Source organism: Solea solea, chromosome 3 (assembly GCF_958295425.1).
Source record: "Solea solea chromosome 3, fSolSol10.1, whole genome shotgun sequence".
In the NCBI taxonomy this organism is placed as follows: domain Eukaryota; kingdom Metazoa; phylum Chordata; class Actinopteri; order Pleuronectiformes; family Soleidae; genus Solea; species Solea solea.
Genome location: NC_081136.1, coordinates 15,831,003 through 15,845,738, shown reverse-complemented (window position 1 = coordinate 15,845,738; position 14,736 = coordinate 15,831,003). Strand labels below are relative to the sequence as shown.

General features: G+C 38.3%; 1 protein-coding gene and 1 long non-coding RNA gene across 4 annotated transcripts in view; both read left to right on the top strand.

Annotated features, from left to right (window-relative positions):
• LOC131456530 (inactive ubiquitin carboxyl-terminal hydrolase 53) overlaps window positions 1-2,449 on the top strand; it is a 32,159-nt gene extending 29,710 nt beyond the window's left edge. For 2 of the 3 annotated variants that reach the window (XM_058624938.1, XM_058624937.1), the window contains exons 15-17: window positions 115-181; window positions 267-988; window positions 1,089-2,449. In XM_058624938.1, the coding sequence (XP_058480921.1) occupies window positions 115-181; window positions 267-988; window positions 1,089-1,162 (863 nt within the window). In that variant the 3' untranslated portion in view covers window positions 1,163-2,449. The remainder of the gene's footprint in view (window positions 1-114; window positions 182-266; window positions 989-1,088) is intronic. The other variant, XM_058624939.1, reaches the window with a different exon arrangement.
• Window positions 2,450-5,336: 2,887 nt separating this feature from the next.
• The window catches only part of LOC131456744 (uncharacterized), a 46,757-nt gene continuing 37,357 nt past the window's right edge, over window positions 5,337-14,736 (top strand). The window contains exon 1 of the long non-coding RNA XR_009239926.1: window positions 5,337-5,568. This is a non-coding gene — a long non-coding RNA (uncharacterized LOC131456744). The remainder of the gene's footprint in view (window positions 5,569-14,736) is intronic.

Below are 14,736 nucleotides of genomic sequence, written 5' to 3'. Positions count from 1 at the left end.
GTTGCTGTGTTTAAATAAAAACCTTGGCAGATGTTACCTTGCTTTATTTCATGAGTGTACAGGTTAGTGTCTATTGCAATAAAATGCTCATGAGGCTTCATTTTTTATTTCTAGGTGAACAAGGAAGACAATCTCCAGATCCACATGATCCAGTCATCCTCTCTGGTCAGCCCATACACAGGTGAAACAAAGTTTAAGCTGTAGGCGTACAAATTCTAAGTAATTGCAAGTAAAATATTGACTGTGGTGCTTTCGTTCTGTAACAGAAGAAGAGCTTTTCGTTACACTCCTGGTATTTTGGAAAAGAACAGTGGTCTGGACAGTGAATCTGAAGAAAATGTGGATGGCAGCCCTGTGAGCCCTGTGCCTCCTTTCTCAGCTAAGACCAGCAGTTCTGAGTGGAACAGCTCAGATGACCTTACCGGACCGCTCTCTGAACAAGAGGAGACTGGTACTGGTGCCGACCTAAACCCTCTCCCGCACAAATATCCCCCTCCTTTACCTCTCAAGACCTTTGGCAACAGTCACACTGACCCATCTGGTGCCCACTCCCAACTGCCTGAGGTGTCAACACGGTCGAGCCCCCGCAGTGAACCCAAAAATGGCTCGTCCCTCCACTCCCACACCACACTCCGTCGGTGGATTGAGACACCTGCAGAGCACAGGCTTTCATCCGGTGCCAGCTCCAAGTCAGGGTCATCGGACCAGGAGAGGAACGATCTGTCAGCCAGCGAGAGTGACGAGAGGCTACCGAGTCCAAATCCTGGTACGGACTCCCCTACTCTGTCAGATATTGTTCTTCCCACCACTTACTTCTCTGTGGACGGCTGTATGACAGACACGTATCGGGCCAAATACCATAAGAGGCCTGCCTTTTACACAAAAACAGAGGACCAGGCATCATCTGGGGAGAGTGATGCAGAAGGGAGGGCCCTTCCCTTACCACATGTTCAGCCGCCAGAGCCTTCCAAAAGCCAATCAGAATCAGGTATGCCACACTACAATGTATTTCTGAATTTGTGAATCATTGGCCCTTTATGGAAATTTTGCATTAAATAACCTGTTGGTTTTTGTCTTTTCTCTTGCAGGCTATTCTACTACTACCAGGATTAAGTGGAATCCAATCACTCCAAAAGGACTCGATGAGCATGGTTTCCTATGATTTTTAACTAAAGCGTCAGTTGACACTGTTTGCCAAAAGGAATTGCTGTGCAATTTGACTGCAACACAGTTTAACTCCTTTCATATGAGATGTTGTACTTGCTTATGATGAAGTCATAGCAGGACTGGGTGCCAAAGAGATTGAGAAAAAAAAAGACGGGTGTCCTTTTTGCTGTTTGGTTGCTTTGGTAAGAATTACTAAAAGCTTTCAAACAAGAGAAAATTTGCACAGTAAAAAGCACCATACAGGTACAGAAAAATAAGTATGCCTATTTGCTGTCAATGGTGTTTTGGGCTTTTGGTGCTCGAAAGCAAAGGGGTGGGTGAGCAAAGAATGTATATGAAACTGTCACTTTAACACACAATAGATTTATATTACATGAAGAAATAATCACTGTCTTTCAGATCCACCCTCACCCTCCATGGATTTATTTTATTTGTTTATCTACTCTCATGTCAGTGTTATGAGGTGTCTGTCCTAGTTCTGTCTGTTTTTGACTTAAACGTTCATTGGTTTTTGAAGAACATTGAGCACAGTGTTTGAAAGTGGAAAGTAATTCTTCACACTGGACACTCCTGGCACGACTTAAAAAAAATGGATCCCAAGGATCTGTGTTAATATGAAGCTTGAGGGCATCCACGTTGGTTTTTGGCCAATAAGATCTCTTTTGAAAATGTGTCAAAGTGAGACAGGTTACAGCTTGGGGTTCATGTTTGTATGTGGTGGGTTATTGACCTCTGAAAGTAGCCAGCAAATGCTTTTCTTCTGCCTCACCTTCAACTGTCAAACAATCAGTGTAAAATATGAATACTGACCACCAGTGTGGTTGAGCAGGGTCAATAAGGTGATGGGAAAAATATGTGAAATTGATTGTTTATATTAGGTTGAAAAGTGTGGCATGAGACACGTCCCTGTACACATCGCAACTGTTTCATATGGCTTTGCACTGTATTTCTGGTTGATTATGTGTCTGCGTTGCTAGGACATGGTCATGTCAGAATTTAAAAGCTTAATTTAGAAATAAACAGGCTTGCTTGTTAGAAGTTGTTATTAACTTGTTCTTAACCTGAGTAGTGGACTACTTTTGGTTCAAAAATGTTTTATATATGCAGCAGACCCTAATGCACAGTGCCTTTTGTATTTTTCTATGTCAAGACAACACTAAATCAGAGCCATGGTTTGTACAATTGTTTGACTTTTTTTTGTAACATTTTATTTTATTTTTTATTGATAAACCGTTGTTAAATAAACAATTTTATTTTAAATAAACAATTTTATTTAACCACATCTATGTGTCAAGCCATGTTATATTTTAAAAGCACAAACTTCAGAGTGTAGCAATGCTGACCTTGAAAATGTTCTGATTCACTAAGAGGAAACCTCTTAAATGATCAGTATGTTGTTCTAAAGAATGTGTTTCCTGAATAAATAATTTCTACTGGTATGGAATTCAGCTTGTTGTGTTCACTTTATATTGGGGAAACATGATGTTTTGCTGCCATCTGCTGACAGCTCCTGAATGCCTTGTCGTCTCATGTTTAAGGGGAAAAGGGATATATTTATTTCCAAGTTTTCACCTGTTATGCTGTTGAAAACACTTTTATTTTGCTGGAATTCTGTACCTTGTTTATACCTTTTTCCTTATACATTATACATAAATCACAACATCCAGAGATTACCTTTCAAATACAAACCAAAATGAGGTATTTCCCCCTTTGTATGTAGTCCCCCTTTTTTCTGTTGCACCCAGAGGACATGCTCTGCCATAATTACCATTATTTGGATAATTAGAATTAGACAAAGGGAAACGCAAATGTCCCTATTTTGTAAAATCTGTATGTTTACTTTTACGTTAAATTCAGGTTATATCTGATGTACTTTCATTACTCAGAGTCACTCAAACAACATTGAAGATTAATATCTGATTGTGGTGGGAGGTTATTAAATGATCACGCTACGTAAACACACTTCTCAGAGAGACACTGCACAGCAAGGTGTGTTACCAATAACGGAGTCAATTAAACCAAAGTGTGCAGATATCCTAAAGTAATTGAAATGGTTGAGAAGGCCAAAGACCTTGTCACAATTGTCATATTTTCACTGAAGACAATCTGATATGTCACAGTACGACAAGCACAGTTGTACATATAGAAATTAATTAATGTCTCTTGAAGAACGTGGAACTGCGACACAATTAGACTTCCTGCTGTGACAAGTCAAAATGCCTGCTGTTGTTCTTCTTGTTCTTTTCTTACAAAGACATGGATATGTATTCTGCAGAAGAGTAGAAAACATTTTCTTCTTCGTCCTGCAGAGGGGAGTAGAGGGCTTTCCTAACAAAGTAAAAGGTGTTCGAGAAGCCTGTGTCCAATTAATAGTTAGTTTATAATATTATCATTAAACTAGTCATAGTTTTCACATTGTTTTATTCAAGGAAGAATACTGATTTCAGCACTGGGGCATTTCATTTATTTTCATGTTTTTATTTCTCCAGCACATTGTTATTCAGCACACAAATTTAACCGACCCATTATCAGCTTTGCAAACATTCAAAAATAACCTCCCGGATTTATGAAAATACGATGCAACTAATCGGACATGGTACCAAAATGGTAACAGCATAAAACCGAACAATAACAATATTTTCACCCTCACTCGTCTGCATTTTAAATCAACAATTTGCTGCCTCTTATAAGAAGACAACTTGCGAACACAATTGAGAAGGGATTAAAAAAAAAAAATGCATCACTGAACCTGAAAAGATTCAAACTGGAAAATAATTCTACCAATGTTCACCAGAGGATGAGCAGCGGAAAATATTTTTTTTCCTGTATTCATACAATTCTGACAATGTTCTGCCATTCAATACTCTGCCCCTTGGTGTATGGCATGTCAATCACTGTGTGTGTGTGTGTGTGTGTGTGTGTGTGTGTTTGTGTGTGTCTTCTCCACCATCCATCAGAGTGGGACACGGCCTGTCAGCATGGGCTCCTCCTCTGCAGCTGCCGTACTTCATTAGGGGCCATCAGCTGAGCTCAGTGCTCCACTGTCAGAGTCAAACTTCTGTTTTCTCCTCTCTCCTCATTTTGCTGTCTCTCGAACTGTCCCTCAAGTGCACTCACAACCCTCATCCTCATATGATTTCTCAGTCTGTCAACTCACTTCAGTCTTTTCCCTTTTTTGCTAAATTTTCCCCTGCCCTCACTTTGCACCCACTCCTCATATTCCTCTCACTTGGCTTCCTTTTTCTTTCTCTTTCTTTTCTGGGGTTTTATTCAATTATTCCATCTATAAAGCTGTGTGTTTATATGGCGGATGTTCTTCCAGGAATATAAAATCACAGGAAATTAAAATCATAGAAATAATTGCACTGCCTCCTATTATATATATTTTTGTGTTAAAAACTAACAAACAAACCCAGATAATCTACTAATAAAATGGTTGAAACTAAAAAAGGATGAACAGTGGTTGCATTATCAGGTCAGATTAAAGGTGGCAGCACTTAGATGATGCGGATTGACATTATTGAATTTAAATAGCCATTATTATTGTCTTGAAATGCTGCAAATAAATTAATCTGTTGTGGGGTGGTTGTGAATGTTTACATAAAAAACGTCATTAAAGGTCAAGTGTGTTAGTGACATCTAATGGTGAGACTGCAGACTGTGTTAAATGGACTCCTCTGCACACCATAATGGATGTTGTTCCTCTTTGTTTGTATAGTAAACATTTTTGTCCATTTGGGCTGCTGTAGAAACACAGACGGCACAGAATAGAGGCCTCTGCAAAGAAAGGCCCTTACCTAATATACTTATTTTATTTTATCCTTATGGGTAGTATAGTATTCAATTTCTGCCAGTAATCCCTAAATCCTACACAGTAGACACATGCCTGAAAGATGCCAGTTTTAGAATCAGGACTGCATCGCCATCCTGTTAAGTTGCTGCCTAGTTAAGAATAGTGAATACTGATTTCTCCCTGTGAAAAGGTAGGCAGAATATGTGTTTTGTTTAATTTTAATTTTAATTTTAATTTTTTATCTTTTGTTAAACTTGTAACAAAAAACAAAACAAAAAACAACGAGATGTCATTGAACGCGTCGTTGGAAAACCACGTGACATGCTCTGTCACCTGCCAGCTCATTTAAAACACCTGGTAAGGGTCGACGGAAAAGGAATGTCCTCTCAACGAGGTGATTTCTGTATAATTATCGAAACAAAAATATTTCTACCGCAGTTAACCGTGGCCCTGTTGTTCGTAAGTTTATGGAAAGTTTTAATGTCAAACAATTTTTCAATTACAAGCCAGGAGTCAAAAAATCTGATCCAATGAGACAGTTTACTGGACCTGAACGGAGGACACCATACCAAACATATCTGGACTCTGCACCGCCATTTCCTCCATTGGTAAGTCACTATAACTTTTTTTCCCCAGAACACTTTTAATTAAGAAAAAAAACAAAATAAGGTCCATGTAGTTTTCGCTAAAGGTTTAACTATTTTTAAGAAATGCATGCTGGAAATGCAGCTAGTCCCTGTCAGTAAAAGCTAACTGTTGCGCAGGCTACGCAATAGTTTTTTGTTAAATTTTCTTTATAAATGGGAGACAATACAATCAGGACCCCTCAAATGTTTAAAAGTCCAAAGTATTTAATCTATATTTATATCATAGAAATATATAAAAAGAATACACAATATAAAAATCCACATTATATGTAGGAGTAGAAGGATGTAACTTCCTCTGAAGCTTTGATAAAATGGCTGACTTTTCATCAGTGTATGACCAATCCCTCTGCAAACTCAGCACAATTTGTGCAGATAATCTCAAACTTTTTTGCCATTTCTGCTTTGTCAACTTGTTCCTCATGTAAGCTCCATGTTTTTTTTATTATGTGTGTGTGCATTGCTGGCCTTGTGTGGCGATACTAAGACTGTCCCAGTAGAACATCTCTGGCTACAGGCATTTATTTTAACTGGGTGTTGGCAATGTTTGACAATCGACTGCAGATTTGTTCAACTTTGAAAATCATATAATCGTTGTGCTTACGATGTGACATTTGTACTGTATGGCAGAATATGTTTTTGTTTTCTTTTAAATACATGGATCTGATTTGTTGGTAAAGTTTAGGATATTATCTTGGAGTAATGGGACATTTACCTCAGGCTGTTGCAAGGTCCTGGTTACTTGTGAGAAACGGTTGTTTCTTTGTGGTCTCAAACTTGAGATAATATGCATTATGATTTGAGGCTTTACAAAAAAATGTAATTGAGGGGGGAATTGACTGTGTGGATAAAGTTTCCTTAATTGGGTGATTTATGTTTGTACCAGCTCTTTTAGTTTGAGCTCTAATTAATTTTGTGTTGCTTTTTCCTCAAAGAAATTCCTATTGGACTTGAAAAGTAGCATATTATCACTGTAAAGACCCCAGGAAACGGATGGAATGATATTTGTTTCATATATTAGGTTCAGTAAGTAACAAAGGCCTTTCTGCATGGAGTTTTCATGTTCCCCTGTGTGTGTGGGTTTTCTCTCAGGTTTCCTCCCACAGTCCAACATGCAGGTATTAATTGTCTAAACTGACCATAGGTTGTTTGTCTCTATGTTTTGGCTTGTTGGCTTTTCCAGGATGTACCCTACCTTTCACCCTATGTCAGCTAAGATTGGCCCCAGCTCCCCAGTGAGGAGCATGGAGGATAAAGCACCAGACGATGAATGTGCATAAACACCGTTTTGCTTAAATTGACACTCACCGAGCAGCTCAAATCTTTGCAAAGGAGTTCTCGTCACGGGCGGTGATGAGGGCGGTGCCTGAAAGCACTGTTGAATTAGTTTTATTGGAATATCTTGGCAAATGAACAATTAAAACAGAAAAATATTATAAATTGGTGCAGTGTAGTTCCACTCTTTTCCCACTTGTATTCTTCAGCTTTTTCCACACAGTCTATTCTCCTCGGCTGTTTTTTTTTTTTTTATAAACCAGGTTTGCTATCTTTTCAGTCATTCTTGTTCCGCAATCCACCCATGTCTGTACACAATTGTACACATGCACCACGCAGGGACACACAGCCCACATGATTATGTTCTTCTTGTCATCCTGACAAGCAGTAGGAACAGGATAACGGGTAGGGGCCCTCTTACTTGGAGCTGAAGAAAGTGTGAAATCTGATTGCTTCGGGAGATTTAAAAAAATAAAAAAAAATGGGACACCGTGAGGTCGGTGGAATCCTAAATATGAGCAGACTGAAGAAGTGCAGCAGTAGGGTGTTAGTCTGTTCCAGGAATTTACCAAATATGCAGACTCGAGAGCGTGGCTTATAAGAGAGAAGAAGCTGTGGAGTGCATAGGTGGCAATTCAGTTTTGTTAATTCACTACTTAACTTGCTGAAGAATATTTTTGTGATATAACACATTGTAGTTGAAAATGCTTGATTTACAAGATATAACAAAATATGGTGTGATGTTTTTAAACAGTGCAAGATATTGTGCTTGTGTTTTAAATGATAAACGAAATACTTCCCTCCTGAAAGTTCTAATTTATCAGAACGATGAGTTTAAATTTGACTCGTGGGTTGTCTCTTGTAACATTATTCTAATTCATCACTAGGGGGCATTAAATCATTGTGGTTTTTTTTTTTTGTTCCACTCCACCCTGAGGCTGTTTCCACATCTTCCACTGATGTGCCTCCTCTGCTTGGCCGCATGAAACAAAGTCACTATAATGACTGCTTGTTGCAGAGAAATAGTCACACAAGATTAAGATGAAGAGGGGGAAAAAAAACCCACACGCGTTGAAGAATGTTTATTTTAGCGTTTCTGTAAGTGGTGGAGTGGAGACGGTGTACCACACCAGCCGGACACATGTTGACAGTAGTGACATGGTGCCAAACTTGTCTCACTGAAAGGCTTTATAAAGGTCATAGTGGCAGAGGTGATGTGGCTTGGATGGCTCAGAGGTTTTGACACTTAATGCCTTGCAGCATGATATTCATTGTCTTTATTATATTCCACTTGCTCCATGTCTTCTCATCTTCACATGTTTATATTAAATATACATTCCCTGATATCTTCCATCTTTTTATGTACAATTCTAAGGTCCTTTCTGATGATAATATTATGTCGCTCTGTTTGTTTTTTCTGCTTTCATGCAGTTAGTTTTTTTTCCACCTGCAACAAATCACTATCGGCTTTCCTCACTTGCAACAAATCAATATCGTGCAAGAAGGAAGCTTGGGCTTTCTAAAGCTCTGATAGCTATTACAAGGTTTGGAATGACAGAAAAAATATACTGCACAAGAGCAAGACAACATTGAAATTTGACTGTTTTCTTTAGTAAGTGGCTGCTGTTAAACCTTTCACTTTGTGATCATTATTTTTATCTCTGTATCTTACTTAAATGTCCTGATTTATTAGAGAGGCCACATCAATAGCATGTTAATGGTGCGACCATCATTTTTTGAAAACAAATGAGAAAACTGATTAGTTTTGCTTTGCTAAGAAATGTATGTGTATGTGTGTGTATACGTATGCCAGCAGCTGACCTATACATTTATTTCATAATACATTTTATACATTCTGCAGGATATTTAAAAACGGCATAAGCTGACAAAATGGCTTTAAAGTAACAAGTGGAGGAAATTATAATAATTATGTTATTATAATATAATAATAATTCATAAGAGCAGATACAAAGACTGACCAGCTTGTTTGTCACTTATAGGTCCAATATTATTATATTTACTTTCACCTTTTTAAAATGAAGCCTGAGAGACGAATTTGTGTTTTTGAAGAATTGAAAACATACTGAAAGGATTCCTTCTTTTGTACATTTAAACCTTGTGCTGTCACATAATTCACTGGAGTATTTAAAATGATTGGGTTGGTGATCATAGTTCATATGCTTATTTGTATTTCAAAGCCAAAGGTTAAAGAGTTGGGCAAGAGGTTTTTAGATACAGTTTTATTTTACAATGCATTCACTGTAATCAATGCATGCTATGTTGCAGTTTTAAATAACCACCAAAAATTGACCAAACCTAATGCAATTATTTTTTTGCACATCAGCGGTTGACGATTCTCAGTTCTTAGTGCCCACGCTGATGTTTGAAACGTAGGTTCAAGAAAAAGCTTGCTGGATTGAGGGCTCATTTGCTTGTGTCTGGGAGCAGAAATGGGGTGTAATGCATTTTATCCCCGTGCATAGAGGAGCCTTGCTTTCCCCCGTTTCCCTGGAAACCATTAGTGTGCTGTCACTTGCATGTGGTCTGTCACAGATTCAGGTGGAAACACAAGCATCTTAGTGTGCCAGTGAAAAGAGAAGGCAAAGTAGATGGGGGGGCTGCGGTTAGCAAATGGCTCTGAAGTCTGCAGGCTTAAAAGTGTTGAAAACCATGGATTAGCTCTGCCTGTTCCCCCAAGCAGCTTTAACTCTTTGGTCTGTGTGTATTTTAAACCCTCCTGCTTTTTATTTGTACATACATTAGCTATATAGAATTGCATGTGTAATGGGTAATGATTATTATTTTTTTTTTGGAGAATTCTTTTGATGTTTTTAAATTTGTTTTAGAATTATTTTCTTGTCTTTAATCTTGTGTTGTGCAGTCCTTACTCGCATATTTACACTACCAACTCTCAACTCTCTTCTACTTTGGAATTATATAAATTAATTGATTGTAAGTTTGATATTGGTTCATAAAATTTGTAGTGAAAGTCAAATCTTAAATGTGAGGCCAACAAGGTAATATTCCCTTAAATTCTTCAAATATTCTTTCTTGGCAGCAAATGGCTTTGCAACTCGGTCATTTATTTGAAGCCAAGGAGAAAAAGCAACCTTATCTTTGACACTTGTTTAAACAGACTGTGGATGCATATACTTTGTAATCTCCATCATCCTCTCCATGTATTTGTGTGAACAGCTTTGGTTGCAAGGATCAGTTGACTGACATTGTGCAAGCAAACACAATTAATGCTCTCAAAGACTTTCAGTTTTCAGAATAGCTGTTTTCTGCTCTTTTGTTACATCTGCACGTGATGAGGTGAAAAAAGGACCAGAAGATTATACTTCAACACTGGAACTGTTGCTCATATAATAATTGGCAAATGGAATGTTGTGTGCAGTGGCCAAAATTATTTGATATGCTCATTAATTACATTGATCATGATTAGTTCTTTCTTAACCATGTAGTATTTCAAAGGTGCCACCAAAGAAAAAAATATTTCAGTTTTAAGTTATCACTTGTTGAACCAACATGAGAAGTTGAAAATAAAAATTCTAATCCATCAGATGCAACATAACCTTTATTTGAAATTTAGCTTCTTGGGGACTTGCTGTATGATTTTACTTTTCCCTTATGATAAATGTAACCTATACTATGCACTATTGGTGTTCATTGTCGGTTCATCAGTATTGTGATAAACTGATGAAAGACACCTATTCACAGGTTTTTTTTCCTGTGAAAGGTATTTCAGATTTGGTGGCTTTTAATTAAATATCTAAATCTGCAACATAATGTTCATGGTGATACAGTAATTATGTCTAACCAATATATGAAGAGAGGCCAGTCTAAAATGTTGTTGAAAATTAAAAGCATTGTCATCTATTCATCCGTCTGCTTATACGGCACTGGGCTCATCCTACAGTGATAATGTCATGCTTATATGCTTGTTTCATAGTGAAAAGTACAAGTAAATACTCCCTGACATTTGACAGTACCGTGCACACAGACAAACGTGCATATACAGAAATGGATCGCAACCCCCACTGCTGTCATCAAATTAATTCATTTTGGATCTCACAAATATGACCTGTGATTGCTGGTTGTCGGGGGGGATTGGTGGATGGGTGGGTGGTGGTGGGGGTCATTCAGCAGCTGATACATGAAATGATTGGGAGAGTGCAGCGTGTTCTCATTATCTTGTCCCTTGCATTGTAATTATCACTCCTGCTCTTTCTGCACCAGTGGTCCCATCTCTCCTCGCCATTGTAATCGTGATTGACTGGTGCGTCGGCCAAAACAGCGCAGTCTGAAAAGGCATCAGACACACATCTCATAACCGCCCTGCCATTTGATCTTCTCCTCCTCCTTCTCCTTTACACTGAGTGCTCCTCCTTCTCTCCATTCCTCCGCTTTTTTCGTTTTTCAGGTCGAAGGGAAGTGGCAGCTAGATGATAAGAAAACATGCTCGCAGAAAATATTTGAAGTGTCTTTCTACGTGTGAGTATAATTATAGTTTAAGTCGATCCATAGCCCTACTTGGAGCTATTCAATTTAATGCTGGGGGGAGATATAATTTATAAAAACAAGTGTGTGGACACAGTGTTGAGTTTTCCTTGAGGGAAGATTTTTGGCCCTTATTTTCCTTGGTACTTTGAAATGCCAGACAGTCTTGCTCTGCGACAGGTCTGAGTGATACACCTTGTCAGAGAGGGAAGTTCATCAGCAGCCACTGAGAGTGCCATCGATTGAGCTGCCCTGAGCCCCGGCAGGTAATGGATTGGATTTATCCCTCTCTGGATAAGGCTCGTGTTCTGTTGTGTACACACATGCACCCACACCCACAAACACAAAATTACAGTAGTGCTCCCTGCACGTTTGTGTGTATTGTGAGCCATCATGCAGCTACATATTATAGCCACACATACACAACACACACTCAGAGACTGTCTGAAAACTTGTGACATTCAGCAGACATTTAGACAGTTGGGATCAAAGGCAGTGATATATTTTCAGCAGCTGTATGGATAGGGAAAAAAACAAGACAAGGAGATAGTACTTTGATAGATATCGGGACATTTGTCAGGCATCTGTCTGCGCTTATTTTAGGAGTGAGAGATGAGTATCATCAAATCCATATTTTGTGGGGAAAAAATGGCTCATAGTTGATGGAAGATGCCTTTTGATGTAGAAAAGTCAGCCCAATGGTTTCTCGAGCATTTATTTTTTGTGGCCAAGCTTTCTCAACCAGATATTAGGCGAATCGTCATCAATAAATTGTTTCGAGAGCCATTAAAGCATTTCAAAACTCATTATGATGACAAGGGTTAACAGATTGGAAGATGTAAAACACTCGATTAAAGCGGCATTCCACTTGGTTCTCTAAATTTTAAAGAGGTAATGTATCATGAACGTGTCTAACTGAAGATGAGCATAGTTGAAGAGAAAACTAATTAGACTAATCTTTTCGCCAGGAGGTTTACCTATAATGGTTATAATCTATGGACTATAATATGATTCAGAAAGCACTGGGTAGCAATTCATCTTCCCCTTTGCCTCAAGGCAATGATGTGAGTTTGTTTGTGTGTGTGTGTGTGTGTGTGTGTGTATGCAAATGTGTACACATTTGTGAGGTCTGAATTTTGGGCATCCATTGTTGATGTAGGAACTGCACAACCACACTCGTAAAGCTCCTCATGAGCATAGCAATGTCCATAGATGTTTATAAAGAAAGAAAATATCTTTATGTTTAATGTGTTATGGAGTACACATGAAGAAATTATGTCAGTCAACAATTTTGACTTCAGAATGCTTTCAAAAGATAGATGGGTTTTTTTTTTAGAATACAGATGGCTTTGGTCAAAGTTGAATTTAATGGTTTAGAACCTTGATGGCCCTTGCTAATGAGTCTGTGTAGCTGAAGCATCTGTCTTGGAGATCTCATGTAGCTCACCATGTGGAAATGTCAACCACCGTCTGGCCCCTTTGCCACACTCAAGTCAAGACTATAGCCAGGATTTACATTATGTATAGTCACTGAAATGTGATTAGAGGTTCATTTTATTTTATTTTGACCATGACCCATAAAAGGTTAAACATATTTTCAATAAGATTTGTGCTTTTTATGTAACCACTCAATTACATAAGAAACAATCATATCAGAAAGTATAGTGATACCTGCAATTGTAGCTACTGGTGTGTCCTGACAGCACTAAAGTGTTTTTTTCAGAGCTGCTGGTTGGTGTCTTATACTGAAGTTACCACAGTATTAACAATACTGATTTGCACTATAAAATTATAAGAGCAGAAATGCTCGGTTTAGGTTTATAAAAAGGCTGTAGCCTTTCGTCTTTGGAATGAGATGGCAGTGTGAGACCCTCCTGTTGCCATATAGCCACCATAAAGGTTTCAAACTATCACAGTTGAGAGCTCTTGGAGCGTCTTTTCACTCTGTGGAAATCAGAACAACTATGAGCAAATACAGGCAACTTGGCATAAAAGCTAATGAAGCACCCACATACTCGCTGTTGCAAGGTAATGAGTGTACTTAGCTCTAAGGGAAAGGACATCTCCAAAGGATTTTGAATGTGTGCTCACTTCCCCAAGTGCTTAATCATGGTGCTTGATTATGAGCAGCCATTAGAAGCCTGTGAGTCAGTCCCACTCATGCACTGCAAGGAATTATGGTGTGCATGATTGAATTCAACATTCTTCGCCTCTGGTCTAGTTTGCCAAGCAGTGGCAAAAAAGCCTACAAAAGGCTCTCTCTAATGGTGTATCGCATTAAGCAAGCAGACGGGCTTTGTTTGGAGTGTGCTTTTTATTAGATGCGAAGCACCTCCTTAAACTGGCCTGTAACTCACAAACTGTCTCACTGACATTTACCCTGCTCCAGGTTTTCTACAAGTGGAGCTGTTTAAATATTCTCAGTCAAATTGAACACATACCAAAACATTTTACCCAATGGTTTTGGTGGGAGTAACTCCCAGAAGAATGACCAATTCTCAGTTCTTGTCTGCTTTTTTTTTTAGACGTTACATGAAGAGGATAAACATATCATCCTTGGTTTAATTTCGTGAGACTAGAGAATCTTGTATCTCACAGTGTGAAAGTGATGTTTTTCCATCAGGACTTAACTCGCGACTTTCCTGCATCACAGCCAGAGTGAATGTTGGCTTCTTGGTCACCTCTCTTAACCCTTTAAACCCAAAGGTCCCCGAGAAGCACAATAATAGTGAAATACTTCACTAAACATGAAAGAATATAGTGATATTGCACATCAAATTAAACCACAGAATATGGGCTACAGGACTGTATAATCCTAGACTGTATAATTTTAAATGTGACAAACAAATGTGAAAAAGTAAATTAATTACTACATATCAAACTCTGTACGGCACTGCTGTGTCAACCCACTCACCACATTTTGGATCTAAAACTACAACACTTTTTTTCAGAACACACAACATACCACTTGAATGACAGCAGCAATCCCACAGATTCTGAGGATATGTCAAAGCACCAGACCGATAAAAGCCAAAGAATTAAAGACAACAGAAATCACTTCACTGAAAGACTGCTGTAAAATTTCTTTTGAGCTACAGCTGTACAGTATCATTCTTCCAAAGATGTACTCACCCTGAAATCTTTTTTTACATTTTTTTTTTATTGTGTGCTGTCTTCATTTACTCTTCACCGGTAACATGTGCTGATATTTACACATCTTAACAAATCCTTTACGATGAGTATAAAGTATTCAAATAGACCTTGTGGTTGCAGATGTATACTAATTTCATTATGAGTGCAATTTTCGAGCAGAGACCTACAAAATAGGCTTTGTACGGTTGTTTTGAAGCTTCCTCT